The sequence below is a fragment of the Ochotona curzoniae genome, unplaced genomic scaffold (assembly GCF_017591425.1).
Source record: "Ochotona curzoniae isolate NIBS_2020 unplaced genomic scaffold, NIBS_Ocur_1.0 contig_46, whole genome shotgun sequence".
NCBI lineage: Eukaryota > Metazoa > Chordata > Mammalia > Lagomorpha > Ochotonidae > Ochotona > Ochotona curzoniae.
This window is the reverse complement of record NW_024466340.1, coordinates 821,905-844,465: the sequence shown is the minus strand read 5'-3', so window position 1 is coordinate 844,465 and position 22,561 is coordinate 821,905. Positions and strand designations below refer to the sequence as shown.

Genomic DNA, 22,561 nt, shown 5'->3' with positions numbered 1-22,561 from the left:
ACCAGAGAAGGTGCTTTATCTCCGCTGAGACGTGACAAGAGCTAAGGTGTTCACACAGGATGCTTAGGACAGCACATCCTACATGTGTACATGCTCTCAGTGGGACTTCAGCTATGACACACATGCAGAACACACAGTACAGGGCTAGTATGGCCGATCCTTAACCTGTGATGCTGGCAACCCATATGGGTGCATGTTCATGTCCTGCTGCTCCACTTAAAAGAATTATTTATTTTTATTGGAAAAGTAGATACACAAGAGAGAAGTATATACAGAGAGAAAGATCTCGTGACCACTGGTTCACTCCCCAAGTGGCCGCACTGGCCAGAGCTAAGCAGATCTGAAGCCGGGAGCCAGGAGCTTGGTACATGTCTCCCATGTAGGTGTAGGTAGCTTGTTATGTGTCTCTCATGTGGGTGCAGGGTCCCAAGCACCCTGTGGACTGTCGTCAACTGCTTTCCTAAGCCACAAGCAGGGAGCTGGATGCAAGTAGAGCAGCTGCGACACGAACCAGGCCCCATAGCAGAAGATCCCAACACAAGCAAAGTGAGGATTTTAACAACTAGATTATTGCACTGGGCCCCTGCTCCACTTTGGATTCAGATACCTTGCTTATGGCCTTGGAAATCAGTGGAGAACGGCTCAAGTCCCTGAGGCCACTTCACCTATGTGGGGGACCCAGAAGAAACTTCTGCCTCCTGGCTTTGAATCTGTTCAGCTCAAACTTTTGTGGCCATTTCGGGTATGAACCAGAGGTTAGAAGACCTTTCTGTCTCCCTACTCTCTCTTTTTAATCTGCCTTAAAAAAAAAAAAAATACTGAAGGGCCCAGCGGTGTGGCTTGGCGGCCAAAGTCCTCACTTTGAACGCGCCAGGATCCTATATGGGCACCGGTTCTAATCCCAGTGGCCCCGCTTCCCATCCAGCTCCCTTTTTGTGGCCTGGGAAAGCAGTTGAGGACGACCCAAGGCTTTGGGATCCTGCACCCATGTGGGATACCCGGAAGAAGTTCCTGGATCCTGACTTCGGATCAGCATAGCATCAGCCGTTGCGCTCACTTGGGGAGTGAATCATCAGACAGAAGATCTTCCTCTCTGTCACTCTTTTTCTCTGTATTTCTGACTTTCCAATAAATAAATAAATCTTTAAAAAAAATACTTAAAAAAAAACCCCACACAATGTAAGCCATGGAGAGGGCAAATAGAAATTCAACCCTGTGATGTGTCTGCTAACCCACAAAGACAGCTTAGGAGGCATCCGTAGGACTCACTGTGACACACAATGGAAAAACGAAATGCTTCTCATTCAGATATTTAACATGTAATTTAACAGAAGTGTGAAATATATTTGGTAAATCTTAGAGATTTAAAGTGGCAGCAGAGTCTTACCATTCACTAGACTGTAGCGTTGGGGAGTCGTTCTGGGCGATGTGATATAAGGCACTCATTGCGTTCATGTTGAAAAGTGGGGGCTTCCGTTCAGCTAAAAGAAAGAAAAAAACATCATGATGTAGTTCTTAAGAGAAATCAGATATTGAAATGAAGAATTGTGAGCAAAGCTTTGCTGCTAAGTCAAAAGCTCGTTGACATTATCATGCCACTTAGCCCGTTTATTTTAGTTTCTAAGGTCAGTTCAGGATAGCTGTTCAGAAGAAACTGTTGGTCACTGAATGTACATGAGTAAAGCATCTAACAGAAGCCATTTTAACAGAGTGACATGCAGGGGCAGGTGTTTGGCACCACAGAGAAGGTGTCCCTCACAACACCTGCATCCTTTCTCTGAATGCCTAATTCAACACTGGCTTCCACCTTGGATTCCAGCCTCTCGCCAGTGGCCATCCTGGAGGGCAGCAAGTGATGGCGCAAGTACTTGGGTCACTGTCGCCCACATCAGAGACCAGGACTGAGTTCTTGGCTCAGCCCGGAAGTGAATCAGCAGGTGGCAGATCTCTCCTACTTTGTCTCTGTGCCTTACACATAAAATGAGAGAGAGAGATCACTCTATCCTCTGGCTTACTCCCCAGATGGCCACGACAGCCAGGACTGAGCCAAAGGCAGAAGTCAGAAGCTAGGAGTTTCTGCCAGCTCCCCCCTGAGTGTAGTAGGGGTCCAAACATTTGAGCCACGTTCCACTACTTTTCCCAGGAGATTAGCAGGGAGGTGGATCAGAAGTGGAGCACTCAGAATACATATTGGCACCCTGTTGGGATAGTGGGGTTGTGGGCAGCAGCTTTACCCACTACGTCATAATGCTGGCCCCAGATATTTATTACTAGAGGGTTTACTCCACACAGTGGAATAAATGACCATTCCATCGGAAGTCCTATAGTGCTCCCTTGGTTCATTTGACATATTGTACTTACATAAACATATGCTTTTCTTTTTGAGAAGAAATTACAAAGTGAAATGAAACAAACTCAAAAAGACAAATATCATATGTTCTTTATAAGGCAACAGTCATGCAAAATACAAAACAAACAGACACATAGGTAATCATGTACATACATATGTTCTCACAGATGAACCGCATAATATTGGGAGGTGAGGATACGCTGCAATATGCATCTACTCCTGAGTAGAAGGAGGACTCCCAATGAAACTGCTAAATGCACCATGACAATATAATACTAGATTTCCTACCACTGTCTATACCCACAGTGCTATGGTATACCTAGACAGAAGAACATCAGTCTTGTGGCTGCTGCTAAAGGACTACAGTAATAGTATGGGGGAAAATGGTGGAGGTGGGAGAACGGAGAAGGAGGATGGAGAATCACTATTCCAACACGTTCTATCATGGAAACAATAACAATAGAAAATTATTTAAAAAAAGAAACCAGGCCCGACATGGTAGCCTAGTGGCTAAAGTCCTTGCCTTAAACGTGCCGGGATCCCATATGGGCGCCAGTTCACATCTCCTGGCTGCCCCACTTACCATCCAGCTCCCTGCTTGTGGCCTGGGAAAGCAGTAGAGGATGGCCCAAAAGCCTTGGGATCTTGTACCAGCATGGGAGACCTGGAAGGGGCTCCAGGCCCTCGGCTTTGCGTTGGCTCAGCTCCAGCCTTGCGGCCACTTGAGCAGTGAACCAGTGTATGGCAGATCTTTCTCTGTAGCTCTGACTTGCCAATTAGAAATAAATAAAATATTTTAGAAATTTTATGCAGGCCCATAGTGGTAGGCTAACGGCTGAAGTCCTCCCCTTGCACGTGCTGGGATCCCATTTGGGTGCCAGTTTGTGTCCTGGTGGCCTCATGTCCTATCCAGCTCCCTGCTTGTGGCCTTGGAAAGTAGTCAAGGACGCCCCAAAGCCTTGGGACCCTGCACCTGCATAGGAGACCCAGAAGATGCTCATGGCTTCTGATTTCAGATAGGCACAGCTCTGGCTACTGCAGCCATTTGGGGAGTGAATCAGTGGACAGAAGATCTTCCTCTCTGTATATCTGACTTTCCAATAAAAACAAACCCTTAAAAAAATGTATGTTACTTATTAATTATCCTGGTGCCAAAGACAAATTATCATCTCATTCTACAGAATGATAATTATCTAATCACTCTAACAGAATTTTTAATGTAGTCTCACTTTCTACTTCATAATTTGATTTTCAGTTTATGACAACATCTTTATTTTTGAGTAAAAACTTACTAAAATTGCAACATGGGCTTACTCTTTGCAGCTGTAAGTGAGAGAACAAGAGCTAAGGATAGAATTATATGATAAACTTCTTCATTCATTGGAGTAAGAATTTGCGAAAAGCCAGAGTAGTTAAAAAAATTGAACTAAATCCACAACGGACAGTATTTAAGAGAACTTAGAGTCATGGGCAGCGTATAACCAAGACAACTGCACTTAGCTGCCACGAGGCTTCGGAGGAGGCTCTCACAGTTTCCCCTAAATGGTCAGTGCCCTGTCTGGAATGGGAAAGTCTGTAATTCTACTGCTGCTCTGTGCTGACCCTTCCATAGTATACTGTGCAGACACCAGGCAGAGACTAACATCACAGGATATCGACAAGCCTCATCCTCTAAACCCCTTGTTTTCTCGTCAGTCCTGGGACCACATGCTTCCTGCTCCTTCATCCACACGGCCCAGGCTGCTTTCCACAGCTTCATTCCCAGAAGCAACCGTGTTCCTCTCTTTCTCCGGCCATCTTTTACTTCACTGGAAGAAATCAGCTAAGAGTCCTCCACCCATACCGTGTTATGTCTGGACTTTAGTCTTTCTTTTTTCTTTTGTTTGCTATTATTATTATCGTTGTTGTTGTTAGAGAGAGGCAAGAAGAGACACAGAGAGCTTCCATTTGTTGGTTCACTTAAAAAATGTCTACAATGGTTGAGCTCAGGGAATGTGGGAATTCGATTCCACATGGGTAACAGGGACCAACTACTTGAGCCATTAACTCCTGCCCCTCAGGAAGCTAGGATTGGGAGTTGGAGCTGGGACTCAAATTCGGACATCCCAATATGGAATATGACATCTTTTTTTTTTAATTGCAAAGGTGGATATATAGAGAGACGCAGCAATAGGGAGAAAGATCTCCCATCAGCTGGTTTACTCCTCAAGTGGTCACAATGGCCAGAGCTGAGCTGATCTGAAGCCAGAAGCCAGGCGCCTCTTCCAGGTCTCCCACACAGCTTTGGGCCATGCCTCAACTGCTTTCCCAGGCCACAGGCAGGCAGCTGAATGTGAAGTGGATCAGCTGAGACATGAACTGGTGCCCACATGGGATCCTGAGTGATGTAAGGCAAGAACTTAAGTCACTAAGCTATCATGCTGGGCCCCCTAAATGGCAGCTTAACTGCTAGGTCAAATTCCTATGTCCCCTCTCTCATTCCCCAAATTTTAACTGGTTAAATCTTGGCAACCAATCAGATTTAATTTTAAATAAAATTTTCATTTTAGCATTAATTTTATAAATATCTTATCTTTAGATAAATACCTCCTGGAAAGTCAAAAGTTTCTTAAGAACAAATATGGTTGATAATAATAATCATGATAATAATAACTGCCAGCATTTATCGAGTTTCTACTGTATGTCAGGTACTAATAGGCATACTACCCCATTATTCATAATTCCTACAAGAATGGGCAAAAAAGCTTTTATTCCTCCAATTTTGAAAAAAAAGATTTATTTTTACTGGAAAGACAGATACACAGAGAGAAGGAGAGACAGAAAGGAAGATCTTCCATCCACTGATTTCACTCCCCAAGTTGCCGTGCAGTGGGAGCTGGTATTCCTCCAATTTTACAACTGAGAAACCAAGGCTGAGCTAGGCTAAATACTGACACTGAGTCACACAGTGAGATATTAATGTAGGATTTCACCCCAATTCTATGACCCCTAGACCTATGATCTTTTTATAGACCCACAGTGCCTCTTGAATAACTGTATGCATCTAACAATAGAGTTTTCTAGTATTTCAAAATGAATAAAGAATAAAGAAAAAAAAAAGCTTTTGAAAACTAAATATAACCCCATCTTTGCAACAGCTAGCCCAGGATCATTTATTAAACAAGGAGTGGCTAATGTAAAAGGCAGAAACTCTAGGCAGATAAAATACATAACACCACTTAGTTTTGATTTTTCCCTGGAGACTTTGCTCCAAACACACTCAATCCCCCTGTAATATTAAGGGATGATTTGCGGGATCTAACAAAATGTCCTGGTTTAAATATAAGAATGTAAACGTTAACTTCTCTTGAAGTAACCTTTAAAAATGTTTATCCGATCACTAGTCAGTTTAAATATCCAGGAGGTTTCACAACATTCATGTATTCAACTAGTTCTTTCAATGAAGATCAATTCAGCAAAACATAATTTCTTTTTAAAAAAGATTTATTTATTTTTACTGGAAAGTCAGATATACAGAGGAGGAGAGAGAGAGAGAGAGAGACATCTTTCATCTGCTGATTCACTACCCAAGTGGCTGCAATGGCCAGAGCTGAGGCAAACTGAAGCCAGGAGCCTGGAGCTTCTTCTGGGTCTCTGATGTGGGTGTAGGGTCCCAAGGCCCTGCGCCATCCTTTACTGCTCTCCCAAGTCACAGGCAGGGAGCTGGATGTGAAGTGGGACCACTAGGTCACGAACCAGCGCCAATTTGAGATCCCAGCATGTACAAGATGAGGGCTTTAGCATCTAGGCTACCACACCAGGCGTGCAAAACATAATTTCTACTAAAATTCTTCATCACGTAGGAGCTCTAGAGTGTGATCTTCAGGAATGAGAGACAAGTGTCAGGAAGATCATCCTATTATGTGACGTAACCTCAGCAATTCAATTTATAAAATGTTCAAAATATATTTCCTCTGCTACAGGTTGAATTCATGAAGTTATCCCAAAGCAGTAAGTTGATAAAACAAAGGGGTGGGAACTGAACCCAATGTGGTGGTTTGGAGACATGGTCTTTGGGACCTGCCTTTATTCCACTGGATCATAGAGTGGAACCCTTGTGAGTGAATGCTGGGGCTTCGTGAGAAAATACACTGGTGCATGTACAATACATGGCTTACCATGTGATGCTCTGCACTAGCTCAGACTTCTGCCACCAAGAATGCCATCACTAAAGCGCCAACCAACAGGCCTCTCGTGACCTTTAACTGTGGTCTTCCAAAACTGTGAGCCAACTAAAAATTGCTTTCTTACTTAAGTAGCTATTTCAAGCACTGCAGCAGAGTATTAAAAAAAAAAAAAAACCTGCCCAATACAATTCTACCATACGAGAGAGATGCCAATAGGAGCAGGACAATATGAGGACAATATGTTATTCAGGTACTATCCACAATATACCACTATCACTATCAGATACACCACTATAAGGTGTATATGAACAGTTTAATCTTCTTTCATATAAAAATGCTTTTTTAAAACAGGTCCGTTAACAAAATTAATTCAAGATAGATGGAGTTGTATGGTAAAGCTGTCAATGAGGTGTATATATGATTTATTACATTACTGATAGAATAATTTTTAAACAATTGCTGAAGAGTTAAGTGTCCCAAGCAGCAATTTTATTTTGCGAATACTGAGTATCTACTCCTATAGTTCTTTGCCTCTAAAACACAGCACCATTGTATGCTGTCAGTAACAAGATGCTGCTACCTATAAGATACTTATTTTTAAAAATATTTACTCTTCATTTGGTTGGCTGGCTTTTGAGAAATAAAACTTGTATATGTTTAAGACGCACAATGTGATGTTTTCCTATTCGAATACATTGTGAAGTAATTATCACAATTAATACACCCACTATTCACTGTTTTTGTTTGTTCGTTTTGTGTATAAGAAAAATTAGGGTTGGGCGTGGCACAGTAGCTTAGTGGTTAAAGTTCTCTTCTTGAACGCACTGGGATCCCATATGGACGCAGGTTCTAATCCCAGCAGTTCTGCTTCCCATCCAGCTCCCTGCTTGTGGCCTGGGAAAGCAGCTGAGGATGGCTCAAAGTCTTGGAACTGCACTCACGATCCTTGCTTCAGCTCAGCTCAGCTCTGACCATTATAGCCACTTTGGGAGTGCATCAATGGATGGAAGATCTTCCTCTGTCTCTCCTTCTCTATATATCTGACTTTCCAATAAAAATAAAATAAAATAAATCTTTACAAAAAGGGGAACACTTAGGGCCTATTAACAATTTCAAGTATGTAATACATCCTTATTCACCACAGTTATCAAGTTGCTTCCTTGTTGTGTTTTTTATTTACTTGTTTAATTTAAAGGGCAGAGAGAGAGAGAGAGAGAGAGAGAGAGCAAGCAGTCACGTTTAGTAATTCAGCCCCAAAATGCAAAATGTTCCAAACAGTTGAGGCTGTACCGGCCCAATGCCAGGAGCCCAAAGCTCCATCTGGGTCCCCTACATGAGTGGCAAGGACTCAATCATTGAGCCATCAACCTGCTACCTCTCAGGGTGTGCATTAGCAGGAAACCAGAATTAGGAGTGAAGCTGGGATTCAATCCCAGGCACTCTAATATGGGATGCAGATATCCTAAGCAGTCTTTACTATTATCATTATCATTATTTAAGATGATGTTTACATAGTTGATCAGAGTAGGAAGGATCAAGGGTTAAGGAAAAGTGGGTGTGATGATCGTTTCCAAATTTTCCTCAGCAGTCTTAGCCACCACACCAAACACCCAGTCCAGCTCCTAATTTTAAAGAGATGTTAAAACATAGATTAAAAATTTTAATGAAATATCATACTTCCCGAGACTGTTCTGTTAATGACTAACATTTGTGGAACATATACCATGTGTAAGATATAATAAGCACATTAAAACCACATTTTCATTGAATTCAGTCAATCCCCTCAACACAGAGAATTTCATTAGGCAAGTTTCACAGGCAGTTCAACTAATATGACCCAAGTCACGCAACTAAGAAATGGCAGAATTGGAAAATTAGAACTTAGCGTTAGCTGACTGCAGAGTCTATCCTCTCTAGCATAACTTGATGCTATGACCTACTTACCCAATTCAATACAGGTGATCCCAAGTGACCAAATATCAACTTTTCCATCATACTGTCCTTCATCCATAGCCAAGATCACCTCTGGAGCCATCCTACCAAACATATTACACCAAACTCAAGTTGCAACTTCAAAACCAAGTCCCCCTAAAAACATGACTCAAGGAAACAGCTGCTGTTACAAGTATTCTAGGTTTTTATACAAATAATGGAGAAACATAATATCCAGAATATAAGTATATTCCATGAATAAGAAGGAACAGCAAGTTCTTTATTTCTTACTACAAATCTTGGTTTTGTCTTTTACTAACAGCTTGATCGGCTTAATCTGTCTAAGTTTCTTCAATTATATAATGCAGTACATTCTAGAAGCTCTAAAAGATACATATGAAAGATGAATATGTGTGACACACAAATTAGTAAGCTACCTTAAACAACATGGGAAATACTTCACACTGCAAAAACATAAAGCAATCTAATCAGCTATTCCAATGATTCTTTAACTTACAAAAGCATATAAACAACCTGGGCTATGGTTAACAGGTATTCCTTTGTACATAGGCATTTTTCTTAGGAAAGCAGGGACCCAGTGAGTTTTAAATGTTTTGAATAGAAATGTGCTCTATGTGGAGCCTATGTAGTTGTTCAGCAAATGGTATTTCATGATGATGGAAAAAAAATTCCAGTAGGAGCTGATTTTTTTTTTTTAAGTAGGTAAGTCATTCTCCAGGGATATAAACCATTCTCTAAGGTTTAGTGAAATTCTAACTTATCTACAAAAGAAAGAAAAGAATCTGGAATAAAGCAGGGCAGAAAAAAAAAAAAGAAAAAAACACACTTGGTCAGAATGACAAGCCAGGTGAAGTATCAGAGAACGCAGCGAACACAGGAACCCTGATTCCTCTCACTGAAAGGGAATGTTTGTGCTTGCTGGCAGGGCAGGGAGAGCTGAAGCAGCTGCTGTGTCCTTCCTGGGCACTGCCTCCAGAGAGAAGTTCAAAGGAAACCTCAGACCTGAGCTTGGCTAGGGAGTTGATAATCCTGCTCAGTTTTCGCCCAGTGACATCAATGCTATCAGAACAACCTGAAGTCACCGAAGGTTTAGACCAAGTTGCCGTGTTTCTCTGTTTGCTATTGAGTTTCTATTTTCTCAAATGAAATCTCAGTGGGTGAGATACTGAAAAAAAAAAAAAAAGAAAGAACACATAAAAGTGGTGGGTGTTTGGGACAGAGGTTAAGATGTTATTTGAGAGGTCGGCACCAAGTCTCAGAGTGCCTGGGTTCCGGTCCCACCTCTGCGTCAGAGCCCAGCTTCCTTTGCTAATGTGTACCCTGCAAGACAGCAGGTGATGGCTCAAGTATTTGGTTCCTTGCTACCCATGTGAGCGACCTGGACTGAGTTCTAGGCGCCTGGTTTCAGCCTAGCCCAACCTTTATTGTTGCAGGCATGTGGAGGGTGATCCTGTATATAGGGGCTAGCTCTCTTTCCCTCTGTCTTCCAAACAAATTAAAGCAGTTAATTCTAAAATCTGGGGAAAAAAAAAAAAAGGCCTGAAAAAGGGATGAATAACTCTCAATAACAACCAAAAAAAAAAAAAAAAAAAAACCAGAACCAATGCCATGAGTTCATCTTGCTTATGCATGAACATTTAAAAATTCTGTACAACTTACTAATCCTACGTACCAGTAAGGGGTGCCCACGAAGGAATTGGCAGGAGAAGCCATTGAGGCAGATCCAAAATCAGCTAGTTTCACCTGACCTGGCTCTGTCAGGAGAATATTTCCTGCTTTAATATCCCTGTTCAAAAAAAAAAGAGGTTTAGAAAATTAATTTAAAATTTTGATTATGGAATAGGTCAGAGCATGCAATTAATAACACACAGTTATTTTTAAAACAATAATAACAATGTATTTTTAGCCAGAAGGAGATTTAGTAATTACTACATGTTGTAAGGGAGCCCTGATTCCTCAGTGTGCTTACATGGAAGTTAGGGTAATTACTTAAAAGTAGAACTTGCTCTGGAAGGGAGGGAATAGAATGAGAAAAAAAGGCAGACATGGCAGACAGGGAAACATACAGCTGCTGTATTTACAAAATGATATTCTTAAATATGCTGAATCTAGTCACTGACAGCTTTTCACATCCTAGGAAAACTGGTACCATTTGGTAACTGCCTTTTTGTTTGTTGGTTTCCAAACTCTGTGACATTTTTATAGACTAAACAAACCTGCAATGGCTCTAGGGTCTACCTCTGAAAACACCTCAGCTACACACATACCTTTTATTTCTTGCCTGGGACCCTTTCTCTCTGCCTTTAATTGTAACTGCAATTCTAAGGCATGGGAGGGTACATATTACATAGAAGGTGTTATTTTTATAATAACACTGTACGGTAAAAAGAAGACCCTGAAAGATCAAAACAAACAAGGATTAGGGGTTAGGAAATTGCATTCGTACTGTATTTCCACAAAGAATCACAAGTGGTTACTACTTAAGCTATTAGATGTTTGATGCAGCAGAAGTTTATAAAGATGATTTTTAAAAATTAATTATTCAGCATGAAAATTTAGAATGACAAGAAGTGGATGTACTCTAGTTTTTTTTAAAAAAAATAGGCATGAGGTAAAATGAGTACTAGGAATTAAGAAGTATAAATCGATGGGCCATGGAAAGATAAGAGACAATGAAGAAAATCAGTGTCAAGTTAAAAATGACAAGCTTCAAATGTTTTCAAAGTAACTTTTATAAAGACTTCCCTTGAAAATTCTGTTTCCTTCCTCATGATGACATTGGGCATTGGCACAGAGAACTAAAAAAAAAGGATTGTTTATTGTCTTTGCAACAGAAAAACGTTTTCTCTATTTCATTAAAAGATTGAATTGTCTTTTAGATCAAAATAATAAGAGTCTAAGACACGGTAAATATTTTTAAATTTAAAAATACACTCTTTAAAGTTTTGTCTTTCTAGCTACTGTGTACTAAAAAAAAATCGTAATTTAAAACAGCAAGTTCAAGTGCAGGTGGAGGTAACAGAGACACCAGAAAAGCAAAACCAAGACTTTTCAAAAGAAACAGGCAAAGGCATCGTAAGGTATTCAAGTAATAACATGTTGGCACCAAAGAGATTCATTTTTCAAAAAGTTGTCAAATCCACAGACATGGTGAACGGATTTAATCAGTATTTATCAGACATGCTTAGGTCCCTTCTCTACCCTTCCAAACAGGTTGAGTCCCTGGCAGGACTGCCGCCTGCCCGTGTCGGGGAAGTTCTGCTTTTTGCAGAACTGCTGATGGCGACTTGGCGATGACTAACACAGAAGCAAAAGGGGAACCTGTGATCTAATGGTTTCACTTCTTCCTGATAAATGCTAAGTGTTTTTTTTTTGTTGTTGTTTGAGAGTCATCATGGACCCTGTGTATCTACTGAATTTTCCACTATTTCTCCCACCATTCCTTCAAGGAACTGCTCAAAACCCTTTCTGGAAAGAAGGAAAGATTGGAAACAACGCCTTTCTTTAGAAGATATCAGTGGAAGGAAGGTGGTTATAGGAGGACATTGGGATTATGGCTGAAAAAAAAAAAAAAAAAAAACCAGGTAGAGAAAAACCTGGGTTGAAAATCAGGAAATCTGAGTTTCAATCCTTACTTTTTTACTTAAGTGCTATGAGACTTCAGGCAACAAATTATTTAAAACTTTCTGAGCCCCTGCCTCTTCATCTCCCAAAATAAAAATAATACCTTCCTGAGTATCTGTATGGATTATAAAAATGCAAAAATCGGAAATGGTGAGATAACATATATTCATATAGGATTAACTCGCTATTTGCAATTAAAAATAAAGAAACTCAACTAAAAAATAAAATACAAGGAAGATGATTTCTTTTTTTTTTCCTTTTTGTCATGGTATCAAATAATTTCTTGGCCTTTCTTCAAATGTTCTGGTTACACCCAGTTTGGACAATAGATCAGAGATGTTGGAGGTCTGTGGATACATGGCAGACCAAGAGACAAAGTCCCTGCAACTTTGCACCTTACAGGCACCAGCATCCCATCTACTTCCCGGACGTGCTGAAGCATCCTAACAATCGGAGCATGCACTAGTTCTCAGGATTCCTGGGACAGCTTGTGACTGAAAAGAAAACCCGGCTAATCTGCTCGTACCTGTGAATCAGCGCGTGAGAATGCAGGTAGGCCAGCCCCTGCAAGGCCCCGTGGGTGATGGCAGCAATCTCCACTTCCTGGAGTGGTTTCTTATGAACTGGGACAGGATGGGGAAAAAGTCCAGAGTAAATCATGAGCATCATTCCTTTTTCTTTTAAAATTTATCTTGTGCAGTCATACCAGACTGAGTGATATACTTTCTTATATGTCAATGTGGGAACACATTTATTGTACACATTAAGATTCTATATTTTTTCATTAAGCAGCAGTAAATAATCAGGTAACAGGGAACTCCACTGAATGAACACTTCCATGCAAAACAAGGAAAGCTTCAGTATTAATTATTAATTTGTTTGTAATTTCTGAATTAGAGCCCCCTCCCACCACCAAGTCCCACTTGCCAGGCCCAGGTTCGTTGGTTTCTTCTATTGTTTTAAATGCCTGGAGCGACCTAGGACACAGGACCCTCTGCCACAAAGCCATCTCTTATTTCTTGTAACTAACAGTTTTCATTATTGGTGAAAGCAGCTAGTAAGCAATTTCTATTCAGAGAGCAAGGAGACATTGAAACATGAAATCTCTAAGAGAGCTTTGGGTTATAAGTGCACTGGCAGCAGAGGGTTAAACATCCATATAATGTGCTGACCTTTCCCTGTCTTTCACGCGTCTACATAGACACGACCCTTTCTGTCACTGAGGTTGTGTCCTACCAGCCCAACACCGTAGCTGCACCTGCTGTGGATGGCCATGAACTACACAACAGGAGCCAGACGCCCTCAGGGACAGAACAGAGACCCAGTGAGCCCAGCTTGACCTGCACCACTCTGACGGCCAGGTCACCAGCTCTGCCCTTTGACACTGGAGCACAGAACACACAGATGAGGGCAAAACAGAGAGGAAGGTGGAGTGCTTTTGTTCTTACCTTCTAGCAAATCAGAGGCTGAGCCTAAGCAGTACTCCATCACCAACTGTAACAGATTAAAATGATAATAGGAATAATGAGGGGGAACCAGAAATTGAGGCAACACACCAGCATACATACCAAAAACCAAGAATGCCAGGAAAATCGGTATTCTGACACACCTAAATCTATCCCATTTTGGTCTGGCGGCACTAATTGATCTTTGTACTTTTAAAGATTTATTTTTATTATTTTGTTTATTGGAAAGGCGGATATACAGAGAAGAGAGACAGAGAGGAAGATCCTCGGTCCGACGATTCACTCCCCAAGTGAGCACAACGGGCCGATGCTATGCCGATCCGAAGCCAGGAGCCTCTTCCGGGTCTCCCACGCAGGTACAGGGTCCCAAAGCTTTGGGCCGTCCTCGACTGCTTTCCCAGGCCACAGGCAGGGAGCTGGAAGGGAAGTGGGGCTGCTGGGATAGAACCGGTGCCCACATGGGATCCCGGGCGTGCAAGGCGAGGACCTTAACCACTTGCGCCACCTTGCCGGGCCTGATCTTTGTACTTTTAATCTTTTCAGCTTTTGTTATCTGAGACTACAAGGTGATGGATTAAGGAAAAACTCATTGAAAATGCTCAAGCTGAGATTGATAATTTATTCAATTACCAATATCCATGATATATTTTTTAAAAAGATTTAAGGTGGCTAGGTTGCACTTAAGGTACATCTTTTTAGCTTAGAGTCAAATGTATAAGCTAATAAAAGCTATAGTGAGAAATACTAGTAAAATAAAACCAGTTGTGAATTCCTTATTTGACAAATTTAAAAAGTTCTAAGGAAAAAACGCATATTAGGTTTCTGGCTGTCCCGGACTGCTTTCCCAGGCCACAGCCAGGGAGCTGGAAGCGAAGAGGAGCAGCCAGGATACGAACACTGGCGCATATTTGGGATCTCAGTGCACCCAAGGCGAGGATTTAGCCACTAGGCTACTACAATGGGCCGGGCCCTGTTCAATCAATTTTGATGGAGACATTACTAAATTATGTCGCATGGTTTTCTGATTTAAGAAGGTGTTACTGAACATATGTAAATGTATTGTTTTTTTAAAAAGATGTATTTATTCTTATTGCAAAGCCAGATGTACAGAGAAAAGGAGAGAAAGACAGAAAGATTTTCTGTCTGATGATTCACTCCCCAAGTGACAGCAACGGCCGGTGCTGAACTGATCTGAAGCCAGGAACCAGGAACCTCCTCCAGGTCTCCCATGCACGGGTACAGGGTCCCAAGGCTTTGAGCCATCCTCGACTGCTTTCCCAGGCCACAAGCAAGGAGCTGGATGGGAAGTGGGGCTGCCAGGATTAGAATTGGCGCTCATATGGGATCTTGGCATGTTCAAGGTAAGAAGTTGTTGCCAGGCTAACGCACTGGGCTAAACCATATGTAAATTTCTTAAACAACATATGAATATTCAACTTTATAACTGAATGGAATGGATACGTTTATAGTTGTATTTTTTTAAGATTATATGTTAGGGAATAGCATCGTGGTGTACTTAGGTAAATATCCCAGCTACTTCACTTCTTACCCAAATCCCTGCTTACGACCTAGAAAAGCAGCAGAGAATGGCATAAGTCCTTTGGACCCTGCACTCATGTGGGAGACCCACAAGAAACTTGTGGCTATGCGTCAGCCCCACTCCAGCCATTATGATCATTTGTGAAGTGAACCAGAAGATGGAGGACCTCTCTTTCTGTGTCTCCGCTCTCTGTAAAATCTCTTGCAAATAAAAATGAAAATAATAAAATAATAAAAAGGATTTTTAAAAAAAGATTACATGTTAAAAAATTCAGGGTACCTGAACTGGTGGCTTGCTCCTGGCAATAAGCAGTGCCAGCGACCTTGACTTCAACTTACTGATCCACGTTTTAGCTTTCTCCTAGGGTTGTCATGAGTCAGACTGGCCTCGTGCCAGTGTGTGTACCTGTCTCCAACAGCTGAGCTCTTAAAGGCGCCTTCTAATTAGTCTGTCGACAAAAACCAGGCAACCGTGCTTACCAGCACTACACGGAATCTGAGTCAACTGGCTTCAGTAACAATCCTAGGATTGTCTGAGGACTCCAACACATGAGATGTAGTGCTTGGATTTTGTAACATTTATTTTGCCTGCTTGAAAACACTTTCTTGACTCTTTCAAGTCAGCTTAGATGGCCAGAGAAAAAATGATTTCCACATACGATGCTCTCTGATTAATTTTCTTTATTCAAAATCAAAGCAGGAAGCGTAGATATCTTTAAAAAGTTGTCTAGGGCACTGGCACAATGGCTCAACTGGCTAATCCTCATCTACAAGTGCTGGCATCCAGTAACAATGCTGGTTCTCACTCTGGCTCCTCCCCTTCTGATCCAGTCCCTTCTTAAGGCTGGGGAAAGCAGTGGAGGATGACCCAAAGCCTGTGACCTTCGGTCATGTGGGAAACCAGAAGAAGGTATTGGCTCCTAGCTCCAGGTTCCTGGCTTTGTGTGTGTTTTTAAAAGTTTATTTATTTATTTATTTATTTTTTGAAAGGCTGATTTACAATAAGGAGAGAGAGAGAGAGAGAGAGAGAGATCTTCCATTTGCTGGTTTACTCCTCCAATGGCCACACTTGCTGGAGCTCAGCTGATCTAAAGCCAGGAGCCAGGGACTTCTGCAGGATCTCCACATGGGTGCAGGGTCCCAGCACTTGGGCCATTCTTCACTGCCCTTCCAGGCCATAAGGAAGGAGCTGGATCAGAAACAGTCCTGGCTCCTGGTTTTGGATCAGCTGAACTGCAGCTTTTGTGACCCTTTGAGGAGTGAACCAGTGGATAGAAGATCTTTCTGTCTATCCTTTTCTCTGTAAATCTACATTTCCAATAAAAATAAATCTTAAAAAAAATTTCCTGAACAGAAATATCTAAGTACACTGTCCAATAATCAGGGAACAGATTTTCTAATTCCTAACTAAAGATCACATACACAAATGGACTTGGTACATGGTACGTGCCCAATAAATGACAATTAAATTGAACACTAGATTGGAATGTATAATCTGTTAAAACATAACTGTAAATTATAAGTTTTCTGCTCTGAATTGTGCCTAATATGCCAACCCCAAAACAGAAACACAATCATGTAAAAATACACCAAGAAGAGAAAGTTGAACAAAAGACTGTTTCATTTTAATCATATGATAGGTCCTGTTTTATAAAAATTACATGGTGATGATAATACCAAGCATAGTTTCAAGTTTTGGATAAAATGGATTAGGAGATAATGGAATTTCTAGTCGCTGAATGTCACAACCCATCTCAAATACCACGTGAGAACACGTATCATACTTGTAGACATACCATATAACACTGAGGGTTAACAAACGTTAACTACTAAAAACAATAGTCAAATGGGACTGAAACTAGACCTGTAATTACACAGATCAAACAGATCATTTTTAAAAGATAAAACAGATAGGCCTGGCATGGTAGCCTAGCGCCTAAAGTCCTTGTCTTGCATGTGCCAGGATCCCATATGGGCACTGGTTCTAATTCCAGAGGCCCCACTGCCCATCCAGCTCCTTGCCTGTGGCGTGGGAAAGCAGTCAAGGATGGCCCAAGGCCTCGGGACCCTGCACCAACATGGGAGACCTGGAAGAAGCTCTGGGCTCCTGGCTTTGGATTGGCCCAGCTCCGGCTGTGGCGGTCACTTGGACAAAAGATCTTCCTCTCTATCTCTCCTCCTCTCTGTATATCTGACTTTCCAATAATAAATAAATAAATATTTTTAAAAAGATAAAATAGAAAAAAAATTAATATAAAATATCCTGCCTAGTTCTAGGTTCTTTGCCTTGCATGTACTGGGTCCTCATGTGGATGCTGGTTCATGTCCCGGCTGCTCTACTTCCCATCCAGCTCCCTGCTTGTGACCTGGGAAGGTAGTGTCAGGTGGCCCAAAGCCTTGGAACCTTACACCTGCAAGGGAGACCTGGAGCAGGTTCCTGGCTTCAAATCAGCCAGCTATGGCCATTGGGGGCACTTGGGGAATGGACCAGGGGATGGAGGATATTTCTGTGTTTCTCCTTGTCTCTGTAAATCTGCCTTTTCAATAAAAATAAATAAATATTTTTTAAAAATTAACAGAAAAGACAAAAGAATTACAACATGTCCTTTGACTTACCCAGGCAGTATGTTCTTTCAAGTAACAACCTTTGTACTCAATGGTGTTAGGATGCTTCAGCTGTCGTAAAAACTTAACCTCCTTAAGAATGTCTTGCCATTTCTATGGAAATCAGAAGAGAAAGATTTTAATTTTGAATGGAAAATAGTGTTTTATTGTTAAAGTAAACCTACGTATGATTCTATTATTTCAATGGAAAAAATAGACATTTCGTCAATCAAAAAGCTATTTCAACTTGTTTTATATCTTTAGTCTGGGTACACATAAACACTGTTGCCAATTAGAACTATTACACATACACATGGACAAGTCTGTCAAAAAGGTGAGGAAAAGATCATGAAGCAGCATTCACAGGCTGCGTGTTAGTTTCCTATTCACGTGCGTGGATCAGTCTTTTTCACTCACCTCATGTGTCTGCTTCCCGCTGTAGGACATTTTCTTGACTGCCACCACCTCATTAGTGTGAGCATTTGTGGCCTGTGTCAAAGGGTAGAGGAAAAATAAGAACAATCACTACTACTTCAGCCTGTTTGTCTTTAATATTTAATCAGGCTTTGAAAGTAACAAACTCATGTTTCAGCATCATAGTTAGAGCATACTGACTTTGATAGCCCAACTACACATTTCCACGGCCGCGTTGCTCTATCCCTCTCTGTATACATGCAAAGATCATAATATAGAAATGATTGGGATTGAATAATCAAACATAAAAAAAGATAGTCTTACTGGCATCACCATGTAGAGTGTTCATTAATGGAATGAAGGATTAGTTAATTATCTCTGATAAGTCAAAATTATCATTTACAAATAAAAGTTGTATGCGAAGAAATAAAATAATGACCAAAACTAAGTCATATAGAATGATTTTAGTTTTGCACATGGCAATAATGTGGATAGTATATATATTTACAAAAACTACAAAAGAATGAAGACCAAAACACAGATCAGTGAAAACCCTTGGACACTGCTAGCTGCTGGTACACTACAACATCATTGCACAGGGCAGCAAGTGCAATGTGACTAGTACGCCGGAGAAAGTGAAATGGAAAATTGATTCTAATTTGACTTAACTGAAATTGAAATAGTTACCTGTGCCTAGTAGATGCTGAATTTAATAGCACAGCAGAAGGGAAGAGTAGGCCTGAGAAGGGCTTTGAGGCTCAGGGTTACATGGATACCGTCTATGGCTGATGCATGCACTCACTCAGTCTATGTGTATGTGTCTGTATGTGTGTGTATTTTTTAATCTGTAAGGGGTAGCCTGTCTCATAATTATCTCTATTTGTCTTCTTCCTACTCTAAAATATAATAATTCATTGAAAGTATATGTGAAAATACTGTTTTTTTCTTTTCAATTTATTTTGTGATTTAATATTAATTTCCAAAACTTTCAGAAAACTCTAAGCCAATAAAAGTTACTAAGACAGAAAAGGTGCAGGGGAGAGAAGGAGGGAAATCTATGCACCATCCACTGGCTCACTGCGCAAATGGCTGTATCTGGACAAGCTGGCAGCTAGGAACAAAGAGCTTCTTCAGCCAGGCCCACCACATTGGAGCACGGGCCCAGGCAGATTAACAGAGAGCAGACCAGAAGTAGAACAGCTAGGACTTGAACCAATAGCTACATGGGATGCCAGCGTCTTAGTCAGTGCCCTAATCCACTACACTACAATAAAGGCTCCTGGTTTTCTTTCTCTCTCTATTTGTTTTATTATTTTTTAAAAATCTATTTTTATTGGAAAATCACTTATACAGAGAGGAGGAGAGACAGAGAAGGAAAATCTTCTGTTCGATGATTCATTCCCCAAGTAGCTGCAACAGCCAGAACTGAGCTGAGCTGTGCTTAAGCCAGGAGCTAGGAGCTTCCTCCAGGTCTCCCACACGGATGCAGGGTCCCAAGGCTTTGGGCCGTCCTTGACTGCTTTCACAGGCCACAAGCAGGAAGCTGGATTGGAAGTGAGGCAGTCTAGATTAGAACTAGTACCCATATGGGATCCAGGGGCGTACAAGGCAAGGACTTTAGCCACTGGGCTAACGCGCCAGGCCCCTGATTTTCTTTTAAAAACAAAGTTCTGTATCAGTGTCACACTCCTAATGAAAGTAAACTATTCTGGGCTCCAGTGAGGTGGCACAGAAAGCTAAGCCTATTCCTGTAGCACCCACTTCTCCTATGGGTGCCCATTTGTGTCTCAGCCGCTCTGCTTCCCACTCAGCTCCCTGCTTATGACCTGGGAAAGCAATGAAGGATGACCCAAGTCCTTGGGATCTTGCTTCAACATGGGATACCCAGAAGAAGCTCCTGGCTTCTGGCTTTGGATCAGCCCAGCTTTGACCATCATGGCCATTCAACAATGAATAAGTGGATGGAAGACCCCTTTTCCTGTCTCTTCTCTCTGACTTTGTGTTTCAAATAAAGACAAATCTTTCAAAACAAAAGTAAACCATTCTAGTTATATGATGTTATTATTACCATGAACCAATAATACTATGGCAATTTAAAAATTCATAATAAATTTCTTAAATGTAACTAAAGAAAGTGTTCAAGTATGTAATAATGGCTTATGATATTTAAAAAAACAGCTGAATTCAAACAATAAATGATGATTTACTGACATGGAAAGAATTCAGCCCTAGATTTTTTAAAAAGATTTATTTATTTTTTATTACAAAGTCAGATATATAGAGAGAGGAAAAGAGAGAGAGAAAAAAAATCTTCCATTGATTGATTCACTCCCCAAGTGACCGCAACAGCCAGTGCTGTACTGATCCGGAGCCAGGAGCCAGGAACTTCCTCCGGGTCTCCCCCATGCGGAAACAGGGTCCCAAGGCCTTGGGCCATCCTCAACTGCTTTCCCAGGCCACAAGCAGGGAGCTGGATGGGAATTGGAGCAGCCGGGATTAGAACTGATGTTCATATGGGATCCTGGCGCGTTCAAGGTGAGGACTTCTAGCTGCTAGGCCACGCCGCTGGGCCCCAGCCCTAGATTCTTAAAGAATATTAGAATGCAGAGAAAATGGACACACACTAAAAAAATATTTTAATGTATCAGATAATATAATCTATTATAGAAACAAAGTACCTACTAACTATAATTTTCAAAGGACTCTTCAAAGAAAATTTAAGACAAAATTTCATTTATTTAGAAGGAATGACTGACATTTATCAAAAAGAAAATATCTCATGTGCTTCTGGCTTTTAACCTTTAATATTAAGATTGTAGCTAGGACCCAGCACCGTGTCATAGCGGCTAAAGTCCTCGCCTTGAACACACCAGAATCCCATGTGGGCGCCGGTTCTGGTCCTGGCGACTCCACTTCCCGTCTAGCTCCCTGCCTGTGGCCTGGGAAGGCAGTCGAGGATGGGCCAAAGCCTTGGGATCCTGCACCCGTGTGGGAGACCTAGAGGAAGTTCCTGGCTTCTGGCTCCAGATCGGCACAGCACCGGCTATTGCGCTCACTTGAGGAATGAATCATCAAATGGAAGATCTTCCTCTCCGTCTCTCCTTCTATCTGTATATCTGACTTAGTAATGAAAATAAAATAAATCTTAAAAAAAAACCCACTGTGCCTAGATGATAACAAGAAAGAAAAATTAATATTAATTCAGTATTACAGTAAAGGATAAAAGGCCGAGAACAAAAATAGTTATTTGGGACATAAGTCTTTAGTCAACTGGGAAGTGTAAGGAGTCTAGAAAAGATTTAGAAAATAAACAATTAAAAAAAACAAGTTTTTTTTTAAAAGATGAATACAAACCCAATTCTTAACCATTATAAAAAGCAAAGAGAAAGCCTGTCCCAGTGGAATCATGCAGTATTATGATCTAATTGCTTATGAAACTTATTTAGAATCAGAACCACCCTGAAACAAAAACTATATTTCCAGTTGGTCCTTGGTGCAGTGATTCAGCTGTCACTCGGAATGCCTGTGTCCCGTGGCAGGTGTCTGGGTTCATGTCATCAGTGTACCCGTTACCAGCTTCCTGCTGATGTTTATCTTGTGTGCTACTTGTGGAAAAGATGTGGGGTTCAGCTCGAACGACTTTCTAGTAGCAAGCGGATGTGATCAGCTCACACTTATTTCATGGTCATTGAGGTGAGACTAAAGTGGGTTAGTGTAGTCAGTCAGATAAAAGATGACTTAATCTTTTTTGGTTCTAATGGCACCAGTAACACTGGGAAGAGTATATTAAGAGTGGTAGAGGTTCAAAACATAAAGAACAACAGTGAAGCCTTGGTACCCTGCACCTGCATGGGAGACTCAGAAGAAGCTCCTGGCTCCTGGCTTTGGATTGGCTCAGCTCCAGCTGTGAGGCTACCTGGGGAGTGAACCAGCAGAGGGAAGATCTTTCTCTCTGTAGATCTGCCTTTCCAATAAACATACATAAAATTAAATAAATAAATAAAAACATTACTGGGATTTGTGGGGAAACTCATTTTTAAGGTGCTACCCATGGTACCAGTGTAGATAAACGATTAAACATTTTTGTGAATTTTACATTAAAGTGTCAGTTGACTCTGTTTTTAAATGTCTTCTGGACAAAACAGAGGCTTGTACTATTCACTTTCGCCTACAGGCAAGGAAGAGTTAAGGAGTATATCATTTCAGTATCAAAGCCCCATGGGTTCCTAAGATTTCTTTAGTCCATCATTAGCAACAAAAGATGCCTAATACCTACTGTAAACACGATATTGTGCTCAACTGTAGATGAAATACTCCTCATGTTCAATAGGCACACACTACACAATAAACAGATTTGGCCCTGAAAGCAAATAACTCACTAGGTCTTCTGCAAGGTAGGTCTCAAGTTCCCCCTTTCACAAATGGCTTGTTAGTTAAGGTTCAAA

At 41.2% G+C, this 22,561-nt stretch overlaps 1 protein-coding gene across 4 annotated transcripts in view; it reads right to left on the bottom strand.

Moving 5' to 3' along the window:
- Positions 1-22,561, bottom strand: part of TAOK3 (TAO kinase 3) — a 154,276-nt gene that overhangs the window by 59,683 nt on the left and 72,032 nt on the right. For 3 of the 4 annotated variants that reach the window (XM_040986914.1, XM_040986913.1, XM_040986912.1), the window contains exons 4-10: positions 18,120-18,191; positions 17,715-17,816; positions 13,542-13,587; positions 12,620-12,716; positions 10,142-10,255; positions 8,461-8,552; positions 1,388-1,481 (exon numbers count right to left, since the gene is read on the bottom strand). In XM_040986914.1, coding sequence (XP_040842848.1) covers positions 1,388-1,481; positions 8,461-8,552; positions 10,142-10,255; positions 12,620-12,716; positions 13,542-13,587; positions 17,715-17,816; positions 18,120-18,191 — 617 coding nt within the window. Of the gene's footprint in view, positions 1-1,387; positions 1,482-8,460; positions 8,553-10,141; positions 10,256-12,619; positions 12,717-13,541; positions 13,588-17,714; positions 17,817-18,119; positions 18,192-22,561 lie in introns of those variants that run through there. The other variant, XM_040986915.1, reaches the window with a different exon arrangement.